We start from the raw sequence: 26,903 nt of genomic DNA on the forward strand, positions 1-26,903 counted from the left end.
TTAATTGTTTATAGGCTAAATCCTGCACCTGGTGCTTTAGTAGTGAGACACCAGCTGGAGCTGTTCTGCCTGATTTGACTCTGTGCCTACCCAACACTGAGAGAATCGTAAACAGAAAACTCCCTCCCTCTTAGAACTGACCATGCAGCTATCTTTGCAGCTATCCAGCCAGGGCCGGCTCCAGGGCTTTTGCTGCCCCAAGCGGCAAAAAAAAAAAGACGCGATCTGCAGTGGCAATTCGGCGGAAGGTCCTTCACTCCAAGTGGGAGTGAGGGACCGTCCGCCGAATTGCCGCCGAATAGCTGGACGTGCCGCCCCTCTCCAGAGTGGCCGCCCCAAGCACCTGCTTGGCAAGCTGGTGCTGTAGCTGGCCCTGTATCCAGCCATGCCCCTGTCCCTGGAGGCAGAGTCAACCCACATTTCCATATGGTTATTGAAGGATAGGTCTGGACTGGCAGGCTGAAGCAGCCTGGACAAAACATTTTGAAGGGCTGAATCAGTGGCTCTGTATAAACGTTGTAATTGTTAGTATTATAAATTAGAGCTCCAAGAGGGTCTCCGCTAACAGAAGAAAAAGCTCAAAACCTACACAAATATTTGATCTTGAAACATTTCATAATAATACTCATGCTCCTCTTCTCCTAGCCTACCCCAAAACAGCAGTTATTAACAGTGCTATGGCTCTACCTAGAAACAAGATAAAAGTGCAGTCACTCAAGAATGATATATGAAGACTGGTCCACAAACTCACCCATATTTTGGTCCATTCCTCATCTGAACAGCTGAATTACAAGTCTTCTATTTCCTTTATTTATTATTTGTATTACACCTACTGGCCCTAAAACAAGATCCACATTGTACATACACATAGCAAGAGACAGTCCCTATTTCAAAGAGTTTACAATTGAAATAGACAAGACACACAAAAGCATTATTATCCCTATTTTATAATGGGGAAACCGAGGCACAAAAGGAGTCTATGACTTGCCCAAGGTCAAACAAGAAGTCTGTAGTAGAGCTAGAAAAAGAACCCAGCTCTCCTAAGTTCCAGACCAGTGCCTTAATCACAAACCCATCATTCCTCTAAGTATATGTTGTATATTCTGATCTCACTTCAGATTTACATCTGTGTAATTAACTCAGTAGCAGCGAGAATTTGGCATTAAGTAAATGGGTGCTTTTGTCACATGAACTTGAACAGTATACAAAGATGTATCAAAACGTTGTTTTTGTCGGTATGCCAAAAGTAATACTGTCATAGGCCTATTTTTGTTTGGAATGGTAGAAAAATCTCAAGAGTTCCTTGTCAAACCAATTTGACATCTTCATAATTCCTTTCTGAATGCTCATTCTCTCTTTAAAATTTTATTTAGCTCTTTGCAGCAGGAGAAAGCAGTAATGCGTCAGAACAAAATTACTATTATAAGACATGCTTGCTAACAAAAATAAGTGGGGTGCTAAAATGAAGATAAATATACATGTAGTTTGTGTTTCTTAGCGTTGATGCAAATGGGCAAGCCAAACTGGATGGAATGAAAATATGCAGCAGTTTATGTACTGGATCTGACTTTAATCTCACTTACACAGGTGTATGTTAAGAGTAGATCTGTTGAACTCATTGAAGTTTACATAGGGGTTTAAGTGGTGTAAGTGAGTAAACAATTAAGCCCACTACATATTTATGTATTTGAAGTAATTCGATCCATTGATACCAAATATAGTGGTCAGAGTGAAGTGCTGGTAGTTGGGAGTTACGGGTTTTGAGCACAGCTCTACTGCTGTTTTGCAGTGTGGCCCCATGCAAGTAATTTTAAATGATGTGCCTTCGTTTTGCCATTTGTAAAGTGCAGATAATACTTTCTTACCTTATTAGAAGATGATTGACAGTCTGCCCACTAGAACTGTGAAAACTCAGTTCAGGTTGACTTGCAAATATTTATTCTGTTCTCCTTCCGGCATGAGCCACTTTTTCCATGTTGCACCTAAAAGAAAACCTGACTTCACGGAGTCATTCTGGGACTGAAGAGGGAAGTGGGGTTAGCGGGTTTCTTGCTGTGATCTATGGGGCCAAAGCTAAGTGGAGAATAGTGTTCCTTCCTCAAACGCTAGTGTGTGATGTGGGACTTTTTTCCCTTGCTGTACCTCTTTTCTAGTTGGTAATTATGATAATGAAATTAGAATCTTGCTTTCCTAAATACTTAGCAAACAGGAGTCTGTATGTTTCACGGTTCTCATAAGAACAGACCAAAGAGTCTCAGAGTTGGAGGGGACAGTGCTACTTTTCCTCTTAGAAGACATTACGGGTATATCTGTACTGCAAGTGAAGGTGTCATTGTAGCACAGGTAGGCATACTACACTAGCTTTAATCTAGCTAGCACAGGTAACGATAGCAGTGTAGATGTGGTGACATGAGCTTCAGCATGTGCTAACAACCAGAGTACAAGCCCTCCAAGGACCCAGGGTATGTACGATTTTCTCTGCTGTGGGGAAAGGATCCAGCAACAAGGAGCTGCCAGAGCCTTTCCCCGCTGCTTCTCCCCTGCCAGAGCCTTTCCCCGCTGCTTCTCCCCTGCCAGAGCCTTTCCCCGCTGCCTCCCCGCTGCCAGGGCCTGTCCCTGCTGGGGGAGTCTTTTCCCACAGAGGGGAAAGGCTCCATCTGCAGGCAGTCAGCAGGACACCACAATGCTAAAAATAGCAGTGTAGCTGGGGAGGTAGGGCTTGGGTGAGTAGAGGGCCATGTAGGGTATGTACTTGGGTACGTACCCACACCCTTCAGTATGTCTTTGCTTGCCTAAACTATGCCTCACTGGCTACACTGCTATTATACCTTAGTAGGGGGGCTGTGTACTTTATACGACGCCGAAAGACGCATGCAGTGTAGCTGTACCTAAAGCTAAGGTGGCTATGCCTATCCGGGCAACAATCACAACTTCACTTGCAGTGTATGTCGACAGATCTCCCTTTCCCAACAGCACTGTTAAATCACCACTCTGAGATGCTTGGATACACTGTATTAGGGACTGCTGTTTCTCAAAAAGGAATGGAAGCTTAAAAATTAGCCATTTCTTTACCTAGCACTTCATCCTGTGACAGTTTTTGTACAGCATCTCCGCAACAGCACATGGGTACATGATTGTATGCATCATTTATCTGGAAACTAACTGCCCTCAAGTTCATTTTAGAGCTGGAAGTCACACTAAAAGGGTGCTTGGAGCTCTGGCTCCTCAGCCAGTCAAAAGAATAAATAAAGAAAAGCTTTGACATCCTGACTAGCCTGAGGGGTTGAAGTCTCAAGCTAAACCTCAAGTTTAAATGGGAAACATTGGAAATTCCCTAAAGAGTGCCAATGACCAGAGAATGTCTCCAGGTTATCTAAGTCTATCAAGCAGTGCAAACTTGAGGCGTGACAGTGACAAATCAAAAGAGAGGAAGAGATAAAACATCCAATCCAGCTGGTACAGAACAGAAAGAGGATTTCTGCTGGTATGGGATGAGCAAACAGGAAAGGAGAAAGATTCTATTTTTAGTTACATCAGTGTACATCTGAAGTAACTGTTGATTTTATTTGAGATTACGTTGATATACAGAGCCTGGAGTGACACAGGACATTCTGAGTGGAAAAAGAGGAAGGAAATTGGAATTTTCTAAGGTAGCATTTCCCAAACTTTTTAAAGTTGAGGGGTCCCACTTCAGAAAAAGGAAACCAATCATGCCCCTCCAACCCTGACAGGTATTTGTTAAAGTCCTACCTAAAGGGTGCAGACATACCGAGTAGAATGTGCAGATTCTTATAACATGATGCTTCCTCTTCTTTCTTATGTGCTTTGCTGAGCAGTGGAATAGTTTAAAATGTTAACATTGGCGTTTTAGCCAGTGAAATGAATGGCACAATTCACACTTCTACACTACTGTTTCAGGTTCTTTGGAGACTCAGGCAGACATTGCTGCATAAGTACACTTGGGTCATGTTTTCACATGTTGTTGTTTTTTTAAACAAAGTAACAGCTAGACACTAACTTTTTATAAAAAGAAATAAAAGCTGGGACCCTGGAGAACAGTTGGGAGGTCTGTCTGTGCACCTTTTTCCCCAAGAGGGGCACACCCTTAACCTGGGGAAAAGCTGCTCTAAGATCTGACATGGGCTTGGATCCCCCCCCCCCCCCCCCCGCCTACCCACAAAAGCTAAAAGATAAGAAATACTGGGTATACCAAAAGATGGACCTTTTCTCCTGTAACTGCTGAATCAGAAAACAAAAGGGAAAGCAAGGTCTAATTGGGAGCCCACTTCAACTAATACACAGATCATAGCTGCAAAGAGAGGGTGTGGTGGAAGATCTCCTTTTGCATGTGACTTTAGGAGATGATCTGGAGGAGCCAAATGAGATGACCTATGTTGTCAACAGAGTAAAACTTGTCTGAAGTAGACCAACACAGAATAGTTCTTCATTGATCAGGGCATTTCTTCACGGCAGAGTTAACACAGGTTTTTACTTGGGTGTGGCCCTCAACCTCTCTCCCATCCACACACACAATTGTCTCACCTGGGCTAGCTGGATTGTCTGAGGCCACACCTTAAAATCAGAGTGAGGTTTTCATTTGGATTGATGACCCACGCATTCTGCAATGTGGATGCAGGCTAAACCACTTGAAGGCTGATAGTCCTCCAGTGCTTTCCCACAATTACCCCATGAGCCCAGAGGGACAGACAAGTTCTCAGACAATTCACTGGGAAAGAATCACAGCATAGCTCAGTTTACTGCAGTGCCAAGAACCAGGGCATATGCCCCAGCAGTCCTAGCAACACCCATGGGTGAGTGCACACCACTGAGGACACAGTAATTCAGGTAAGGCTTTGCGGTGTGGCCACGCACAGCTGAGCTAGACAAACCCAGATGCTCAGACCTAGGTGCCGATCGCCTGAGTTGATGCTGCAGTTAAGATGCCTTAAGGCTCCTGTGTATTTCGTATACCATGAAGCACAGATGAAGGCAGCTTTAGAAAGGAGTTGGGTTCAAGGACTCTGGAAACCAATCCTGTCTTTCAGCAATTGTGCTAGTTAGGTGACTGATATTAGGGCTAAAACTGGCCATGCCACAGTACTCTAGGAAAATACTCTGACCTCAGACTTGACTTAACCCATCTGAAAATGGGGACGTCCCAATATAACCCATACCCTTATTGTATCATTTTGCTTAAATATAGTGACACACATTTTCAAAGACAATCACTTAATCTACACAATATTTTTTAACTGTTGCCTCCGATCATGATTTTTTTCAAACCAGCCTTGGAAATCTAATAGTTTTTGGCAGCGTGAGTCTGATCTATAATCTAATATACTAATAGCCCTTAATTAAAGCAATGTACTGTAGTCTGATCCAGACAAAGTACTCAATATATTGATATTATGGAACTAGAGCCTGCTTTTTGTTTAAATGTCACTTTAAAACAGCACTTCTTCATGTTCTGTACTGTGGTAATTTATTTTACCTAAGCGTACAGTCCGCAGTGATAGCTTGATTTGGAAAACCTCATTCATATGTTTTATCCATCAAAGCAAATCTGCACTTAAGAGCTTTCAAATCCTAGTTAACAGCTTTTCTTGCTAAATCAAGTGTTCGTATTTTATAGTACCGAGCAAACCATCACTGCACCAACCTCCCCCGCTCCCCACGCACACATGCAACATTGACACATTTGAAATGATGGCTATATGGACAACTAATTTTCTTATGACTGGTTAACTTCTTTAGAAAAATTGGCATTCAAAAATGGAACTTTCAATAGATAATCATTTTTAGATATACTTTCAGAGCAATGACTGTCAATGATTTACTAACTCTTCTTTTTCTAGCATTAGAGATACCAAAGTTTACTTAGAATGCTGCAATCTTTTCTTGTATGCTTCTCACAAAGCTATTCTCTAATAGCCTTCCAGTTGTGTAAATTGCTCAGGTTATCCCTCTCCCTAAAAAAACATACAAGAGCTTGCTGGTGTACGGAATAACAATTTACCAGCTCGATGGATGACTCATTTTCTTTACCCAGTTCTGAGACAAGGACATTTACAATCAATAGAGAGAGATGCCACCTTCTCCCCACCTGCCTCTGAATTTAAAAACAATGGGCCAAATTTATCACTGGTATAAATTCACTGTTACACCATGGATGACTATGCCAACACTCTAAGGATCCACTGAACCAATACAGTTGGGAATCAAAATACTTCACATTGGACAGCACACCCCAGCGAAGAAGAGCACACATGCTTAATAAGAGAAGCCCTGTCTACCTTGGTAACCTAGGCAGTGAAGCTATTTGGTCACCCCAGCTTGTCTCAGTTGCTCCCTGTCCCAACCCACCCACCCCGCTGTAGCTCCCCCCCCACCTTCTGTGTATTTTTCCTCAAGGAAGACATTTCTGGTTTAGCTTATTATTAGTGAATGCTTGGCTTTCTGCATCGGCCCCAGAATCCTTTGTCAATATTTATGCTATGATTTAAGGAAGTATCACAGCAGCTGGCATTGTGGATTCTGAGGCTCGTATAAGACCCAGGACACTAGCTGCATGTGTAAAATTAACATCACCTGTTTGGATGAATTTGTAGGGCATGCAGCAAGAGAAGAATAGTTCAGGCTGACCGGTTAGTGAATGACCATGGTTGTCTCAATACTGTGGTCATGGAAATTCAGATCTGGTACCTAATCACCCATTTACATATACTTTGCTTTCCCCTGAGCCTGGCCATGTCACCCAGTGTAGATGCAGGTGCAGATTAAAATAGCAAAATTGCCTTTTTTGTGTGTCACTGTTACAATTAATTTTAGAACTTTTTTTTCCCAAAATGATCATTTGCCAATTTGTCGTTCACCTAATGAAGAATGACACTGCAAGGAAATATGTATAGCGAATATTCTAAACCTGGTTAATTGCAAAATTTGATGCATCCTGTAACTGGAAGTAGCACTACACATTTTAAAATGGACTGTGATTGAAATAAAAATGGTGGGAAACAAATAGTTTTTTAAGCTTATATTTTCTTGCTTTCCTTTGTAATGCAATAGCAGAATACTGTTAGTCTAAACCAGGGGTGGCCAACCTGTGGCTGTGGAGCTACATGCGGCTCTTCAGAAGTTAATATGCGGCTCCTTGTACAGGCACCGACTCGGGGGCTGGAGCCACAGGTGCCAACTTTCCAATATGCCAAGGGGTACTCACTGCTCAACACCTGGCTCTGCCACAGGCCCTGCCCCACTCCACCCCTTCCCGCTCCCTCCCCTGAGCCTGCCATGCCCTCACTCCTCTCCCTCCCCCCAGAGCCTCCTGCACGCCACAAAACAGCTGATCAGGAGGTGCGGGGAGGGAGGAGGAGGCGGCGCTGACTGGCAGCCAGTGGGCGGGAGAGCTGATGGGGGGGGCTGCTGATGTATTACTGTGGCTCTTTGGCAATGTACATTGGTAAATTCTGGCTCCTTCTCAGGCTCAGGTTGGCCACCCCTGGTCTAAACCAACAAAATTAAAGTCTATTATCTTAGATCAATACATGTTGTTATAATAATAATATATGGAGATATACCTATCTCATAGAACTGGAAGGGACCCTGAAAGGTCATTGAGTCCAGCCCCCTGCCTTCACTAGCAGGACCAAGTACTGATTTTGTCCCAGATCCCTAAGTGGCCCCCTCAAGGATTGAACTCACAACGCTGGGTTTAGCAGGCCAATGCTCAAACCACTGAGCTATCTTAAGATGAAAAACATTAAATAATGGCATATATGTCAAGCCCGCCCAAAATTCTGAATTATTCAAGCAAAGTCTCTCAACACTTCAGCCAGATTTTTTAGTCTTTTCAAACATTTTTAGCAAATTTAGTGCTTGAAAGAGATGTCAACATTTATAGCCTTCAAGTAAAATTTTGAAAAATACCAGTGACTTAGAAGCCCAAGTAATGTTTTCAACAGCAACTTAGGCACTTAGAAAGTCTCACTGAAAGTCATTGGACCTAAATGTCTACGTCACTTTTGAAAAATAGGACTTTGATTTCTAAAGTATTTTGGTGGTTTTGAAAATTGTACCCCTAGAGACGATAGTCTATTTAACGATAGAACATGCACAGCATAGGCAGTGCAAGATTCCCCTTCACTGAAGGGCTGGGAGTGAGAGGGCAGTTCCGTCTCAGTGACCATTTAATTCCCTGCTGAGTATGACAATTATCGTGACTTATTTTGCTGCTTGGAGATGGATTGAGACCGCCAGCTCATTTCATTTCACATAGGTCACCAAATCATTATACAATAACAGCTTTCATTCAGTACAAACCGGACCATGGGTTTGAACGAGTGACCTAGCAATGCAAGGCACTATATCCTGTTACCAGTTCCCTGAGTCATCCAGTCTTACTGTTTTAAAATATTTATTTTATCCTTAATTTGCTATGAATTTGAACTGTACTAATGGAATAAATAGCAATCACCTTTTCTTTTCCTTTTCAACTCCTAGGACTTCCACTTATTTTCTGCAGAACTGGGAGAAAAATGTGAAGCAATAAGTGAGAAACTGGTGCAATTAGAAGATCAACTCCAAGCATCAGTCTGCAACTTGGATGACGGTTTTATTCATATCCTTTTGCTACATAGATTAACTATTTATCTCCCAAGTATCAGGGGGTAGCCGTGTTAGTCTGTATCTACAAAAACAACAAGGAGTCTGGTGGCACTTTAAAGACTGTTAGTCTTTAAGGTGCCACCAGACTCCTTGTTGTATTTATCTCCCAGCTTCATGTAAAGCACTAGTTTATTTTAGCATGATCTGGATATGTTAAGTAAGGTGGAAATGAGTGAATTTAGCTAATGTGGACATTTTTGGTCTACTAAAACATTCCCATAGTGCTCATTCACTATGGATCTGATCCAGTTCGTGATGAAGTCAATGACAAGACTTCCGTTGACTTAAATAGGAGTGAGATAAATCCTGCAAATTTAATCTTAGACTAAATGTTGAAATAGTCATCTGCTTATCTCTATCAATCTAATCTCTAAGGCCTGGTCTACACTAACCCCCAAATTCGAACTAAGGTACGCAACTTCAGCTACGTGAATAACGTAGCTGAAGTCGACATACCTTAGTTCGAACTTACCACGGTTCAGACGCGGTCCACACGCGGCAGGCAGGCTCCCCGTCGACTCCGCGGTACTCCTCTCGCCGAGCTGGAGTACCGCAGTCGACGGCGAGCGCTTCCGGGATCAATTTATCGCGTCCAGACCAGACGCGATAAATCGAACCCGGAAGTTCGATTGCCAGCTGTCGAACTACCGCGGTAGTGTAGACCTGGCCTAAGTTTTATAATGTACACATCACTGCAAGTGTCTAGTGCACTAAGTAGAACACGTGTAACAGCCAACACAAATCTGCACTTTCAAACATGATCTATTTAGTCAAATTAAATGCGAGTTCATGTGCAGTCAGAATTGATTATAGATCTCTAATCTGGCTATTGTTCCTTTTGAAATATTCAGTAGTTGCATCATGTGGCATCTACCATGTGATTTAACCTGCATACAGTGCTGTACAGTGTAAATAGCCATAAGAGAGTTGGGTATTTGATTCTCTTCCAGCTGAAAGCCCTTGGATAAAATACAGAAAGAACCAAAAGGCTGCTTACGCCATCCAGCATCTGGGTAAAGGTTGCTTAACCTTTACAGAGCCATCTGCCATACCTACATATGTAGAAATTTCCCAACTTTAAAAGTACAGACTATTTTTTCACCTGTGTTGTCTAATCCTCTTATTGTGTTTATAGAAATAAATTACCACCACCAAAGGTAGTGATTCTGCTGAGAATGGAAATTAGCCTTCAGAAAGTGTAAATGTAAAAAGCATAAGAACAGATTGGTTGGGCTGGGGTCTTGGGTTAGTATTTATTCTTTGTAACTGCTGAAGAGCTTACAATCTAAGCTATACAAGCCAAAGACATGATGAGCCATGGAACACTAGCTCAAGTAAGAGAAGATGGGAGGAGGATTTGGGTGGAGGAGAAGGTAGCAAGCTTTCCTGGAGCAAGGAGCAGAAAGAGGGCTTGCTAGAGGTCAGGGAGTTTGCGATTGTTCTTGGCACAGGAGCAATGTGATAGAAATGAATAGCCATGAGTGCAAGAAGAACAATGAAGGGAGCAGTGAGGAAAGAGGTTCAGGAATAGCGTACAAAATGAGAGCCAATATACAGATGGGGCCAAGACTATGTAGCACTTTGAAGACTAGGATATGAAACTTAAATACAGATTGAATCCTTTCATTGGCTTTCTCAGAGGGCAGCAATTTTGTTGGAGTGACAGGAGAGAAGAATGATTTTGAAACACTATATGGATTTGATTGGAGAGAAAAGATGGGAGAGGTGGGAAGGTCTAGAGAAGAAGTTTAAAACAGAAGATAATGATGGACAAGAACTGGACAAGGGTTTTCAGGGAATGGGGAGGATGGCTATATTACAGAGAAAAAAGGGGCATGCTTAATAGAGATAAGTATATGGGGAGAAGTGTAAATATACCACTGTGATTGTAAATCTGGGAGACAAAGTGTCGGAACCAAATGTAGGAGTGGGCTGATAAAGTTTGAGGATGATACAAAGTTGAGAGGTATTGCCAATTCGGAGAAGGATCGGGATATCCTGCAGGGAGATTTGGATGACCTTGTAAACTGGAGTAATAGTAATAGGATGAAATTTAATAGTGAGAAGTGTAAGGTGATGCATTTAGGGATGACTAACAAGAATTTTAGTTATAAGCTGGGGACGCATCGGTTGGAAGTAACGGAAGAGGAGAAGGACCTCGGAGTCCTGGTTGATCGCAAGATGACTATGAGTCGGCAATGTGACATGGCCGTGAAAAAAGCTAATGCGGTCCTGGGATGCATTAGGTGAGGTATTTCTAGTAGGGATAAGGAGGTGCTGGTTCCGTTATACAAGGCACTGGTGAGACCTCATTTGGAGTACTGTGTGCAGTTCTGGTCTCCCATGTTTAAAAGGGATGAATACAAACTGGAACGGGTACAGAGAAGGGCCACTAGGATGATCCGAGGAATGGAAAACCTGTCGTATGAAAGGAGACTCGAGGAGCTTGGTTTGTTTACCTTAACCAAAAGAAGGCTGAGGGGGGATATGATTGCTCTCTTTAAATATATCAGAGGGATAAATACCAGGGAGGGAGAGGAATTATTTCAGCTCAGTACTAATGTGGACACGAGAACAAATGGATATAAACTGGCCGTCGGGAAGTTTAGGCTTGAAATTAGATGAAGGTTTCTAACCATCAGAGGGGTGAAGTTCTGGAACAGCCTTCCGAGGGAAACAGTGGGGGCAAAAGACCTCTCTGGCTTTAAGATTAAGCTTGATACGTTTATGGAGGGGATGGTTTGATGGGATAACGTGATTTTAGTCAATAGGTCAATAACGTGCCATCGCTGGTAATTAGTAACAATGGTCAATGATGGGATATTAAAAGTTACTACAGAGAACTTTTTTCCGGAGGGTCTGGCTGGAGAATCTTGCTCGCATGCTCGGGGTTCAGCTGATCGCCATAGTTGGGGTCGGGAAGGAATTTTCCTCCAGGGTAGATTGGCAGAGGCCCTGGAGGTTTTTCGCCTTCCTCCGCAGCATGGGGCAGGGGTCGCTTGCTGGAGAATTCTCTGCAACTTGAAGTCTTAAATTATGATTTGGGGACTTCAACAGCTGAGTCAAGGGAGAGAATTATTCCAAGAGTGGGTGGGTCAGCTTTTGTGGCCTGCATCATGCAGGAGGTCAGACTAGATGATCATAATGGTCCCTTCTGACCTTAAAGTCTATGAGTCTATGAGTCACGGTTACAGGGAGAACGGCACCTTGGACCTCTTTTAGTCCCTCCCTCTCAAGTGCACCTGTTGGTAACCGGGCTGGCTTCCTGCACTTCAATCCAGGCAGAACCACACAGTCCAACCACTCTGGGACTGGGTCACTGGGTTGCAGCCTTCCTGGTTCCCAGCCAGGTTAATGACACAGGCTGAACAGCGTTTGGAACCTGTAAGCCCTTTCGCTCTGGGAACCTGTGACCAGGGAGTTGATTAAAGCAACTCAAAACAGGGTCTTCAAAACAAAGTATTATTCATTGTTTCCCCAGAGGCACAAAGCACATAGAGCAAAAGGTAAAAACAATAAAAAAGCTAGACACATTGCTCTGACCTACACCTTCATCATTCCTCATCAGCTTTTGTAGGTTCCTGTTAGCCCAGCTAATCCCCATCTCTGGCTGGGAAAAATAGACTGTCCTGCTTGCAGCAGGCGCTGTGTACCCCTTAGCCTATCAGCTTTCATTGATTCTCTCTGGGCAGCCTCACCTTGCTCACCTAACCCTCCTCCCTTTTCTAGGCCCAGGCTCCTGTAATGGCTTAGTGTTTCCCTTTGGTCTGTCTCTCATCAGCCTTGGCCAAACAGCTCTCTCACTAGAGTTGGGACATAGGCATCACCTCTTTGTGGCTATAAACCTGGCTACTGTGTTTTACTGTTTGGTGGGATGCTCCTTATCTAGCCCATTATTTTACCTTCCCTGCTTGGTTCTTTTAACAATGCCTTTTGATCTAACTCTATAGCAACTCCATCATAAATAAGGAGAGTCATGCACCATATTCATAAAAAATAATACATGTTATTTCCCAGTTTGTCTCACACAAATTCTTAATCGTGTTTTCAATGGAGATAGAGAAGAGACAGAGTGGAGAAGTATTGAAAGGAAAGATGAAAAAAATTCCATTTTGGAGAGTTTGTAATGGTAGCTTGTAATGACACCCAAGAGGAGGTGCTAGAAAGACACCTGGAGATGAGGAACTGAACAGAAGGCATACAGTTCTAAGAAACGTAGATTTGAGAATCATCCTCATCAAGGCTGTAGTTGAAACCATAAAGAGCAGACAAGGTCATGAAGGAAAGACAGTGTAGAAGCTAAGGACAAAATCTTAAGAGACACTAACAGATGGAAGGAAAGAGGAAGATGAGACACTTTATTTGAGATGCTGTATTGTTTTATAGACCTGGAGAGCCATTACCAACCTTGCAAAAGCTTAAAATCATAAAATAAGCCTGATATTCATTAAAAGTGCATAATATTTTTACTGTTTAAAATTCCTATGAGAAACAGAATGATTCAGCCAATGTAATTAGCTATTTTGCAGTAATTTGTCATCACTTAGAATCCCTCACTGCTCTAAATGTTTGTCTTATTTTTACAGGAAGATAATTAACCTGTGTTTAGCACAGACCAATTTGTAATGTGTCTGTGAGGCATTTGTATAGTATAATGGATCAACCTTAATCCTGTTTGAGATCTCTTTGCAATGCTATATACATACACCCATGTAACGCCCCTATAAGAAGTGGCAGGAGGTTCTAACTTCACACCTTACAGCTCATTCTTAATTGAGCCCAGTGTGTCCAATGGGTAGAAGAGCACTGGGAGACAGGAGTCTTCTATTCCCAGCTCTGCCACAGACTTGCTATATTTTCTTTTGGAAGTCACTTTACATCTACATTTGAATTAACCCAGCTGGGAAATGGGTCTGACAATAGTTACCCACCTTACAAGTTTGTTATGAGGTTTCATACATTTTTGTTTGAAGAGAACTGTTTGATTTTTGAATGACAGACACTACAGAAGCACATAATATTAGTATTATTTTTATAAAGGCAGTATATGCTTCAATTTAGTTTAAATTCTAAATGTAAAAGTTAATTAAAAATCATTTTGAACTTTGAACAGACTTGTGGGTCAATCTCATTTAGAAACACAATTAAGTTTTCACCCAGATTAGCTTTGAGTGTCCCAAACCCCCATATTTCCTTCCCCACCTTGATCACGTTTTAATAGACAATATCTTAACCCTAATATTAAGCAATTTTCACTATTCACAAGATTGATCTTAACATGATCATACACTTTGCAGTTAGCATTAAGATACATACAAGGTTCATAGGTAGTGTAATTAACAATAGTGAAGAAAGACAATTTAATGGTGTTTGTTAAATGCACTATTAGGTGAAAATTTGGTTTCCAAGTCCAGGTACTGTAGATCACAACAGAAATCTGGAGATTTGGAAGTCATGGGTTTGCGTCAAGACTTGGCTCTTTGACATCAGTGATTACATAAATGGAGTTAAATCCTGTAATGATGAATGGATAACATGTACATCATGTCCTGTGGGAAGGATGCTGTTATGGCTTCCAGGAGGTGCATCAAGAACAAATCAGAAAACTTATTTAAAGTTTGTTGAATATCTCAAGTGATTGCTAGCAGCATAGAGCCTTTAAACTCTAGATTACTGACTAAAATCCACTAAAGGTGAACGTAACCAAAAGTTATCAAGTTGTCCTTTTGTTTTATTTAAAAGGGATGAAAAAAAATCAAATCTTTAAACCATTATTCAAAATCAATCTGTTGGCTGTTAAATAGCCTATGAAATAATCGTGGTCTTATTCCTGTGTTACAAAAACTAGCACCACAATTGGTACTAGTTACTATTGTCAACAGGGAGGTTAAGGATTGAGCTTTTCACAGCCTTTATTTATTTGACTTCAGTGAAAACACATCTCAAATGGTAAGTGCTTATGTGGTCTTTATTAAAAATACTTTTTAAGGTATAAAGCTATGTAAGGGCTAGATGTAATTTATTTGTAAAATATGATCTAGAACTTAATGAGTACTGTAAAAACTTCCCAGCAAAACTCTTGATTGCTCTGTATTTAGATAAAAGAAAGGAAGCCGTGAATATACTGAGGAGAAAAAAAAGTATGTATGGCCGAAATTTGCTGTGAAGGTGTATGGATGTCTCTTTTTAATGAAAAGGACTATAAACATCCCACAGATAACTACATTCCTGCAGCTGTCAAGAAATTCTGCCAATATTTAGTATACATCATGGCTTTGATTAATAATTAAATCTATATTAGAGGAAATAATTCCCAGTTGCCATTGTTTTTCGTTACACATTTAGACGGCACATAACGCTCGAATCAGCCAGGCTGTTACTAGTAATTGCTGGTGTGACATGAACAAAGGAGAAGGCGATATTTCTTGGTGTTGAATATTTACACAGAGCCTCTTGGGAGTCTCATTTGATATTGAAGTTTCTCACTGCAAATATTAAACAGTACCTTTGTATAAAAAAAGCATCAAACAAACAGAATAAAAAATCCCCTCTGTAGCACTCTGACTGTCTGACATGTTTGCTAAATTATATGTAGCATAACCAAATACAACCACAAAACAGTCAACTATAGTTAATCAGTGGCAAGTGTATGAAAACAGTCTGCATCATTAATTGGAAAAACCAAAGAAGGAGAGGTGACTCATTGCTGGTGTCTGCAGGGCTGATGAGAGGTGTTACTTCACTGACAGTAAAGGCCTAGAATTTCCAGTAAAATTAAATGGCTCCTATATTGCAATTTCACAGTCATTTTTGTTCTTAATTAGCAGTTAGGGTTTGATAGACAATTTGAGTGCATGTAATAGTTCCTTCTAGAGAAAATGCTTTTGTTGAGAGAAAACTGGGTTGGGCTATCTTATGTTAAATGCACAAAATCCTCTTCCCCCCCCCCCTTTAAAAAACTCCAAATAATGATTTTGAAGTTGTAATAGCATGTTTAAATGTTGATTAGACACACATAGGTCCTAACCTGTTTACTTCACCGTGTATTTGGTGAAGACATGGGGCTTAATTCTGGTCTCCTGTACATCAGTGTAAATTGGGGTAACTCTGCTTAGTCAATGGACTTACACCAGTGTAAAAATGATGCCAGAGCAGAATCAAGCCCCATGTCTGCACCAAATATGTGGTGAAATAAATAGTTAGTTCTTTACCATACCTTAGTCAGGAGTCACCATCTGGATGAATCTTTAAGAAATTAATGTTCCGCATTAATCTGAGGGATAGCTCATTGGTTTGAGCATTGGCTTGTTAAACCCAGGGTTGTGAGTTCAATCCTTGAGGGGGCCACTTAGGGATCTGGGGCAAAATCAGTACTTGGTCCTGCTAGTGAAGGCAGGGGGCTGGACTTGATGACCTTTCAAGGTCCCTTCCAGTTCTAGGAGATAGGATATCTCCATTATCTTTCTTTATTACTGCAGGAACTCTCAGGGCAGTAGTAATGTGGTGTTTGACTCTCCTTGGCCACCATCCCCCACAAACCCCAGCACCACCTTCATTTTTTATTACAGAATTGCAGGACCCAGCAGGACACTTGTCATGCATGTACCAGTGGGTTTTGCAGCATCTCCATTATGCCTTATAGTTCCACCTCCTTATACTTCCATGGATGGCTCTCTTCCATGCTTTATGTTGATAAATAAAGTAAGGAGATTCCCAGATTAAAATAAGGTCTAGTTTTCAGCTTGGATCCCTGACACTCAGGATGGGAGGGACCAGCCGTAATACATTTTTGGGAGGGGTGAGGAAGGGAACACCACTCTTAGTCCTTGGCCAATTCAAGACTTGGTTTTGACAGACAACAAAGAAAGCACCTGCAGTGCTCCTTTCATCACAGGAAGGGTTGCATTCATCATACAAGGAAGAAAAGGATGATATATAAAGGCTGGAGATGGGCTTGGAGAACTCCTGGCCTCACTCCAGCCCTATGAGAACAGTGACAGAAACAGAGAAGAGTAATTGGAAGTAAAGGCATCCCTAGCTCACTGCTCCTTCAATATGTAACTTGTATAGTGTGGTGGGAATCACAACACCTACAGTATAAGACATAACATTATGTACTAATCTCAGACCACTGCGGTACTTAGAGCCACTGTAAATAGGCAGAGTAGTTTGCCAGGTAGAATAGGAAAAAACAACCAAACAACCCACAAACATCTTTCTGGCCATTTGTGTTCCTCCTGTACATATTTCCCCCATGTATTCAGAGTGCACTATTTACAGCAAGCTGATATTACATGATCAGAGATCTAAACCAGAAAATCCCAGTCTAAGCCATCACCTCAGCCTGCAGCTCCAAGGCCTTCTGTCACCCAACAAACTATGCTTAAAGAGTTTCCTGTCTTCCTCCCTGGGGTCTCTGGCTTGTAGCATCCAGCTCTTCTTCTTCTGCCCTTGAGCACTTTGTGCCAGGGGAGGAAGAAGCTTAATTGGGCTAATCTCATTTTATAGCAGCAAACTAGTAGTAGCCCTGCATCCTGTCAGAGACATGCTGAACTCCATTTGTTACCAACAGAGGTTCTACATACTGCTTGAAAGCAATATATGTCCCTTTGCCACAGTATTTCAGCCTTAACTTTACAATTACTGGTGTCCTTTGGTCTGTCATATTGTGAATGTGGTGACATTCCTGAGACTACTAGAATTTATTTCAAGCGTAAACCAGTCATATCTCTTGCTCCTTCAGCAGTTGTTCTAGTGTTGGAATTTGCACTATGGGAAAAGTGCTCTCTCCCCTTCCCGGCCTTAAACTTGTTCCATCTGACTTTGTGTAGCCTCACCTTCTGTATTTAGGGGATTAGCCATGAAAAGGATACTTAAGCCTGTAATAGAGCTGGCTATTCCTTTTCCTGCATTTGTAATCAGGAAGTCCTGAAGGTCTTTTTGATTTAGCTGAGGAGCCTGTCATGACTTTATCTAATGGCTCCCCGAATTGCTAAGCTGCTAATATGGTTTTGGCCTATCCCTGAACTCCTTAGTAAGCCAGGAAGAGCTACATAACAGCTGCATGGCGCAGCCCTTTGTCTCAATGGATCCCTTGTGGTACATGCACACTGCAAAAAAACGAACAAAACAAACCCCCGGCAGAGAGTTTGAGCATGGGTCAACTGACTCAGGTTCACAGAGCTCATTCTCCAGGGCTAAAAATAGCAGTGTAGATGTTCCCACTTGGCTTGGTGTCAGGGCTCTGAGATCCTCCCCCTTTGCCAGGTTTCAGAGCCTGGGCTTCAGTTCAAGTGGGAATGTCTACACTGCTATTTTTAGCCCTGTAGCGCGGGCCCAAGTCAGTTGACCCAGGCTTTAAGACTCTCTTCCATGGCGTGGTTTGTTGCGTTTTTTCTCCCAGTGTAGACATAACCTTAGTGAGCCAGGCATAGCTACCTAACAGCTGCATAGTGCGGGTCTTTGTCTGACTGCATCTGTTAATGAGCCAGACGGCACTACGGAAGAGCCGCAGAGCACAGCTGTGTTGCCTCACTGAAGCCTAGGGTGAACAAGGCAGGATTCCAAAAGGGTTACCACCCCTTGTTAAAGCAGGCAGAGTTAGTCAGTCAGACATAAGTGGTGAGCCAAGAGGCCCCTTACCGCCTGCTTGTTCCTCCATTATCTGCGCTGCTCTCCCTCTCAGTCCTCTACAGCCGGCTGTATGAGGCATGGTCGACCCATAATGAGCAGAGTTGTGTTAGTCTAGCAGATGTGGCATGGCTGACCTGCCCTATGAGCAGGGTTTGGTTAGTTGGAAGTTGTGGCATGGTTGAGCACAGCATAAGCAGTGTCTGGTTAGTCCAGGGAGTTTTGGGCCCCCCTTTCTGCCAGTGTCTCTGTTCCTCTGATTGCATGTGAAGTGTTCAGCCATAGAGGCCTGCCCAGACACGTTACACTGGAATCTAATATTTTATTATGCTTATTCTTTCTATGTACGAAAAAAACCCAGAGCTTTTAGCTCTGGAGCCTTCTGGTGATGAGTCAGAGGAACTGTCATCTCAGGAAGAACAACAAGCCAATTGTCTAATTTTCTTGGACCATTTCTTGACCTCTTTTCCCCCTTCTTAATTTACTCAGTAATCTTCCTGCACAGGTCAGATTGCAGTATCAGGGCCCAAAAACGCTAACACAGATTCAACTGATAATAGAGAAGAGCAAATCTTAATTTACAACAGTAAAGCATCATAGGGTATTCGTGAGACCCTGAGTTCTAAACGAGAAAAGACTGGAGCTGGAACAAAAACCTTACTTTTTTCAAAACTTAATACACAGAAAGGAAATGCTATACTGCTTTTGGCCTTCTTAGAGCTCATCCATTATGAAATGTTGTTTTACCCAAGTACAATGTCAATGCAATGTCAAAACAAAAAGGCACCCTTAGGTTATGCGACTGTAAAAAGCAAGCTCTCTCTCTCTTTTGAAAATATGACTATAGAGAATCATGGGAAAGTTATGCAAATCACTCCTATGGCAGGCACGAACACCAGTTTGAAAAGCCTTTTGGCAGCTTTTGATTCTATTATAGCTTCCTCAAAACTTCATCTTTTATGTAATTTACATTCATTTACTGTGATGTTTCACTCTTTACACTTTATCATGGGGGAAAAAAACAATTTTTTTAGTAGAGGGTACATTTCCCTTAATTTTTGGGCAGCTTTATTAATCTAATCTATGACTTCATATAAATAATAATATGCATTTCTATGTACTTTTCCTATCCAGTGATCTCAAAGCACTTTACAAGCACTAGTGAATTAAGCCTCACACCACCTTTGTGAGGCAGGGAAATATTGTTATTGTGTAATAAGTGGTCTCAGACCCAGGGCCAGCATTAGAGGATAGCAAGCAGGCTAATTGCCCAGGGCCCCATGCTGTAGGGGGCCTTGTGTGGTGGGGGTTTGTGCTTCAGCCTCAGAAACGTTGCAGAAATCCAATGTGTGAGCAGGTAAGGGAGGCAGAGTGGGGGACCCACTCCTTAGTTTCTGCCCTGGGCCCCAGCGAATCTAATGCCGGCCCTGCAGATTGAATACCAAGATGTAATTTAATCATAAAGTTCTGCTGAAATCAGAACTGGTAAAAGCATAGCTCATGCAGTTTATGAACACCAAGAAACCCCTGAGATTTAATTACCTTTGATATGCAGCCTGGAACAACATGCTGTTATTTGTAATAGGCTAAATGATTACAAAAGGTTTTTAGGTAGAAAAAAATGGAAGCAAAAATTATATGCTTCACTACCACTGAATATTATATCGATGAGGCAGGAAGAAAAGAAAGAAAGAATATGAACTAGAACAACTCCTGACTGTGGTCAGGTGGGTCCAGTAAGCAACAACTGGGGATGGGGTAGCTATTAAAATTCAAGGACCAATGGCCTCTCAACATCAGACAGATGGGCCCCGGATGTTGTTCAAGAAAAGTGTGTCAGAGATTCCAAATAATTTTCTCCCTTCTCCACTACTCTCAAATCCCTCAAAAGTGGCAGAATATACCAAAGGCTATAGATCCTCTTTTGCGAATCATTGTGACAAAGAGAGCCACCGAGGCAGTGATGTTCTCCTGCCAATATTCATTCTTATTTCTGGTACCCAAGAGATCTGGGGAGGACAGAGCTGTGTTGGATTAAAAGCGCCTGAACAAGTTCATAAGGAGGCCCAGGTTCAAGATGGACACTTTGAAGTCAATAGTGGGAGTGATCTGCCAGGATGATTACCTTACATCAGTTGACTTGAGGGAGGCCTACCTTCATGTGCCAGTTCATCGGGGCACAGGGGAGTTTTGCAACTTACTCATGAGGCCAATCATTTTCAATACAAATTGCTGCTTTTCAGACTATCATCACAAAATTACTCATTTTGGTGGCTGTTCACAGGCAGTAGTAGATACAGATGTACCCTTTCCTGGGTGACATTTAAGTAAGAGCCCCATCCAAGGAGGAGTCCACTTGAGTAACTTGAACCACAGTTCATATGTTGCAACAGCATGGATTTATAGTACATTCCAAAAAGGTTCATTTTCAGCCATCTCAGTGCCTAGTTTATCTAGATGCAGAGGCCCACAAAATGTTTCTGTCAGCCGAAAGATAGGACAAGATTAGATCAGCAATTACCCTCCTGAGGAGATGCCCAAGGACATCAGTCAGCACTCTAATGAGTGTTCTAGGGGTGATCGTTTCCTGCATAGGGATAGTGCTCTGAGCAAGTATGCATATGAAGACTCTCCAGGGCTTCCCTTGGATTCCCTTGTTCTCTGTTGATTCCGTTGTTCTCTGATTTTTCCATCTCAGAAAGTGACCATTTTGTCACTTGTTATGAATTCCCTGGATTGCTGGATGAGTCTGGAGAGGTTCCAGGGAGAGATGAACATGGCAGAACCAGACAGATCTGTCATAACAGATGCAAGTCTGGAAGGATGAGGAGTATTCTCCTAGAAGTATGTGACTTAAGGAACATGGTCCTTTTTCAAACAAAACAAAAGAAAAGCATAAATTTTCTAGCACTGGTGGCAATAAAGTACTCTCTTCAACATCTGGCCTCAGCATTGCTGAACAGTCATATCCTTATAATAATGGACAGTCTATCAGTAATGGCATATGTAAGCCTTTGGGCAGTATGAGGTTAAGGGATCTACAGAAAGCAGCAGTATCATTGATGCAGTCAGTGAAGGCCCATCTGCTGTCTATCCTCACCTTGCACATCAAGGGCACCAGCAATAAAAATGTTGACTGGCTGAGCAGAAGGAAAATCAGTTAGGCATAATGGAGTCTTCACAACAAATCCTTCCAATTGAATACCAAAATTTTCAAAATTCCAATTCTGGAAGGCTTTCCAATACTTTGCCAGGAGAAGAGAGCCAGAAGCCCTGGGCATACATGCCTTTCCCCTAGTGCCCATCACCACCAGGGTAATACAGACGATTAGAAAGGAGGAAATGGGTGTGATCTTAGTGGCTCCTCATTGGCCTGGAAGGCTTTGGTTTCCTGACCTGGTGGACATGTCAGTGGGAGTTACCATTTTTCCTGAATCCGAGACCAGATTTGTTATCTCAGGAACCAGTTCTTCACCAAGATCCAAGCAAGTCAAATCTAGCAGCTTGGCATTTGAAAGGAAGTTTCTAAAATGAAAGGTTTGCTGGTCTTGTCAAAACTCTGTTGGCATCTAGGAGAAAGTAAAAAAAAACAAACAGGTCTTATTCAAGGATTTGGCTAAATACACACAGTAGGAGACATATTCAGCATCATTTAACCAAAATGTCTTATGTTCTGGAATTTTTACATGGCAGTTTTTATGTCAGGTTGCAGGCTAATACCTTAAAAGTACACATTTCTGCACTGTCGACAATTTTGAGTGTATCTAGAAGGTCTTCTGTGTTCCACCATAACAACGTGTGTCGCTTCATTAAAGCAGTTCAGCTATTGGGTCCTTCTAAGGTGCAGAGAGCACTGCCTTGGGATCTGAACATTGTGCTCAATGCCCTAGTGCAGGTGCACTTTGAACTTATTAAATCAGTTTCATTGCACTACCTGGCTATCAAATTAATCTTTTTCATCCCTACCAGCTTGCCCAGAAGGGTGTCCGAGTTGGGAGCTCTATCAACTGATCCATCCTTCTGCATCTTCCACAAAGATAAAGTGGTTTTGTGAATGGCTCCCACCTTTAGTCCAAAAGTAAATTTTATTTTTCATTGAGCATAATGAGCACAATTAAGCATTTTTCATTGCTTTCCTTTTGTCCACATCCTTCTCACCCAAAGGAGAAACTATGGTATTTGTTGGATGCAAGCAAGCCTTAAAGGCATATCTGAAAAGAACTGAGAGCTTAAGACCAGCCTTCCTGGTCTTATTTCATCCAAGGAAAAGAGGAGCTAAAGCATCTAGATCATCAATCTCACAGTGTATACGCTGGTGTGTATAGAGCAAAAGGTCTCAATCCTCCAGTGGAAACAAGAGCTCACTCAGTACAAGTGGAGGTGGCATCATGGGTTGAGAAAGTGCAGGCCCCTTCTCGGGCAATCTAAAACTGCAGCTTGGTCATTCCTGCATACATTTACCAAGTTTTACAACACAGATACTCAGTCTTCAGCTGATGCAACCGTAGGCAGGTAGGGCCTGCATGGTGTAGTGATTCCTTAGAGTAAGAGAATCCTTTCTATGAGTGACATTTGGTTCCCACCCTAGGAATTTTGTCACTGTTCAGAAAATCCTACATTGAGGATCTGTGGACCTTGCCTGGAGAGAGAATGGGAGAATTTGTGGTTGCTTACCTGAAAATGTTCCCTTCTTGAAAGGGATAGGTCCACAGAGCCGGCCTTCCCCTGGAAATCCATTAAGAGAAATCTGTCAAACTTGTGGTTAAAGTTCTCTGCAGAAGTTAAAATCTTTCTTCTTGTTCATGTTTCTTGTCAAGTATTTTTTTTGCAAGGTACTGATGCAGGATGAGAGACTCCTTTTTTGTTTCACAACCCAGAGGGCTTAGCTTTGGAAGGTGGAGCAAGTTCTGCCCCCTCTGACTACAAACTAGTGATGACTAAGGCTATGTTTATGTCACAGAGGTCCTGGCAAGGTGCCAGCATAAGGTGACAGACTCCTGAGGGGGCCCTCCTCAGGGTTCTAGCAATGGGTGACAGCCTCACGGGGAGTGGGGGGAAACACTCCTCAGGCGAGCGGCTAGGGGTGTCCCATTTTCTCTTTGGGAAATATGGTCACCCTGCAGCTCCCAGCCACCATGGGTGGAGGGGGGCCCCTGCAGCTTCCGTGGGAAGAGGGGGAACTCCACAGCTCTCAGCCACCATGGCGGCGGGGGGGAAACCATGGAGCTGCAGCAGCAAAAGTCACAGACCGGTCACGGCATCCGTGAATCTTTGTTTATTGCCCGTGACCGGTCCATGACTTTTACTAAAAATAACCATGACAAAAGCTTAGCCTTAGTGATGACCCATACTGAGGCTCTGTGGACTTATCCCTTCAAAGAAGGGAGAATTACCTGAAAATTATCCCATTTCCTATGTATAAAGTGCTGGGGAGAACTCATGTGCAAGTGTGTGGCTCCCATTGAGTTCAGGCAGCACAATGCATGTGAATCCAAAGATAGTACTTGGTCTTATATTAGTGAGAATTACTGTTCAGGAGCTCAGGGGTTGCCACATTAATACCAGGAGCTCTTTTGATATCCATTAATAACTGTGCTGAGATTTCAGGTTATTCCAATTGGAGATTGACTGCAATAGTGTTTTTGGGCATCAGAATAGACAACCTCTATATTGATCTACACCTTCCTCCCCCCTCCCAAAAAAACCAAACAAACCCTCCAACCAACTGAGTTCTTTTCTAACCCTTATAAGAGAACCGCTAAGTAATGCCACTTGAGGACTTCAAAGTTACTGGAAATCCTAATTAATTAATTAGTTAGTTAGTTAATTAATTAATGTGAAATATGAATATTTAATCCAAACAGTTTGGAAGAACTTGAAGCCACAATTAGATAGCAATGCCCATCTGTTGTGAACAGCAGAACAACAATTTATTTCATAACTTGGAGAGAGAAAAGGGGCTGCCAATCACCTTTAGGTTTATTCCTTAATAAAGCATGTACAGTCTCTACAGAGGGAGATCCAGATGGTGAAGGAAACTCTGCAGGCCATGCTGATGCAGCTCCAGCCGGATAAGGAGGCAAGAGAAGATGAGGCTGGAGACTTCCTCTGTGACAGCTGGTGTCCAGGAAAACAAGACTTAAAGGAATAATATTGAGGGGAGTCTGGTGTTTTAATGTTAATTCACAAAGGGTTGCTTTTACTAACTGAATACTGTCTTACCAAGCCTTGAGGATCTCTTCTCTCCCTGCATAACTAACAACAACTAAATCAATTATGGAGAAATGGAGCCTGGAGGTTTATCAACAGAAGTGTTCTACACAGCTTCCCATGTTCTGGCACAGACTGGAAACCAGCTTTCAGAGCAGAGCAGCTCCTGTAATTGTGTCGATTACAAACTGATACATTCAAGTGATTCAGCAGAGTCTCCTTTAATGTCAGAGTGAGATTTTTCTAACTCGTTATAAACAACTTCCTTACTCGTGCATTCTTCAATCTTTTTCTCCTTCAGCATGTCACGTTAAAGGCGGTATTCTTCAGTATTGCTGAGAGACAGCTGAGGGAATAAGTAATTTTTTGTCTTTGTAACATCTTTCTTACACCCAAGTTATTTTCAGATTCCTACAAAATGTAAGACCACTAGGATAGAATTCAAAATAACCAAATTCTTCTAACTTAAATTAGGGCTACATTTACCCAGTGGCATTCAACAAAGCAGAGAAAATTAACATCAGACTAGAGAACAATAGCTTTTCAACCATTTTCATTTACATTTTATAGCAAATGCATATTAATACCAAAAGCTCCGAATATTTAAAGTGATAACCTGCTGATTTGTGGTCTTTATATTTGAATAATGTATGAACATTAAGTATTTTTTCTTAATACTATGCTTACTTCTTTAACCTGCCCTATATTGTCATAAAAATGAAAGGGTTTTGGATGTGTATATACATACGTATGTTTGATAAAGTTAGATTATCTGTTTAATCTCTTTATTTGCTACAGGAAAAAATAAAAGGAATGGAACTAAAACCAGCTAAATATTGGTGATTTACAATGGTGCAGTATTCAATCAATTAGTAAATTGTGTACTCATAAATCCAAAACATTCTTACTTGGATGCTAAAATAAACTGAGGTTATCACATTTTCATTTGGAATCCTATTTCTGCTATTTGCTGCAGAGACTATGAGGGGGGAAATTAAAAATAAATAAATAAAACAGCTCCTTAAAAACTCAATTCAATTTAATTCAATCTTTAAATCACTAGCTCAAGCCAATTATTCACAACAGTAGATTGTACCTCATTTTTGAAAAATGGACTTTTTAAAAATAATAATTTACGTTTGTGCCATTAGAGTTGCTGGGTTTACAAATAAAGCATGTGGTTTCTCAGGCTAGGTCTACACTACCCGCCTGAATCGGCGGGTAGAAATCGATCTCTTGGGGATCGACTTATCGCGTCTCGTCAGGACGCGACAATCGATCCCCGAATTGACGCGCTTACTCCACCAGCGGAGGTGGGAGTAAGCGCCGTCGACTGGGAGCCGCAGAGGTCGATTTTGCCGCCGTCCTCACAACAGGGTAAGTCGGATCTGATACGTCGAATTCAGCTACGCTATTCGCGTAGCTGAATTTGCGTATCTTAAATCGACACCCCCCCCGTAGTGTAGATGTAGCCTCAGACATTAATCCCTGGACTACTAGCCAGATAGACCTTCAAAACTGTGCTCATTCTTCTTTGTGTACTTAAAGACTAGAGTTAAAATTTCTACCTCAAAATGTTAAATATATATATAAAAAGCACCAGGCAGCTGAGATTTACAGCAGGGTTATAATTTCATCCAGGGAGGTAAAACTGACAAACCATGAGAGTCAAGTTCCAGTGGTTTGTGTAGTCATCAGATCTTCAGGATGGATTACAGCCCTGTAATTCAAAACATGGTTGGCTTTTACCTTTAGATCAGAATCCGTGTTGTGAGGAAGAGTCCTGGGTCAGTGCCTTGCATGGGCTTCAATTCTCCTTTCTCCCCTTGCAGCCTTTCCCTTACTCATCCACAGCCTCCAATGGAGGGCTCCTGCTGCTGCTGCTTCTGTTTCTCTTCCTTCAACCTACCTGCTGACCCTCTCCAAGCTATCCTTGGAGAGTTCCTGCACATTGCCTCTCCACTGCACTTTCTGCAAACACCCATAGAAGTGGATGAACAAAGCCTTAGTTACTAGCCATAGGCAGACCAAGTGCAGACTGTATGCTGCTATTGTTGTACTAACAGGGTGAAATTCACCCTTATGCATAGGGCCAGCCCACAGCCTATGTACCACTTAAATCCCACTTAATGTGGGGCAGGGAGAGAGCTTATTCTGCACAGTGATGAAATTCAGCCTACCCTCCTTAAAGTTAGTGACAATTCTGGGTAAAAACTGATGGTAGAATATGGCCATAAAACTGGCATGATTACCAAGTTATAATGCTGTTGGGCCTAAATGTGGGCTAACATCTAACAGAGCCAAGGCTCACCAACTGCCAGAAATGACAGTTCATAGTTTTACTAATCCAAGATGAGTTCACCCTGCATATATAACAACGCACACAGGCCCAGAGTGTG

General features: G+C 42.1%; 1 protein-coding gene across 1 annotated transcript in view; it reads left to right on the forward strand.

The window, feature by feature from the left end:
* The window catches only part of DISC1 (DISC1 scaffold protein), a 314,498-nt gene extending 290,061 nt beyond the window's left edge, over positions 1–24,437 (forward strand). The window contains 4 exon segments of the mRNA XM_065401455.1: positions 4,151–4,191; positions 8,500–8,617; positions 24,297–24,394; positions 24,396–24,437. Of these exon segments, the coding sequence (XP_065257527.1) occupies positions 4,151–4,191; positions 8,500–8,617; positions 24,297–24,394; positions 24,396–24,437 (299 nt within the window).
* The last annotated feature ends 2,466 nt before the right edge of the window (positions 24,438–26,903 follow it).

This window comes from Emys orbicularis, chromosome 3, assembly GCF_028017835.1.
Source record: "Emys orbicularis isolate rEmyOrb1 chromosome 3, rEmyOrb1.hap1, whole genome shotgun sequence".
Lineage (NCBI taxonomy): Eukaryota > Metazoa > Chordata > Testudines > Emydidae > Emys > Emys orbicularis.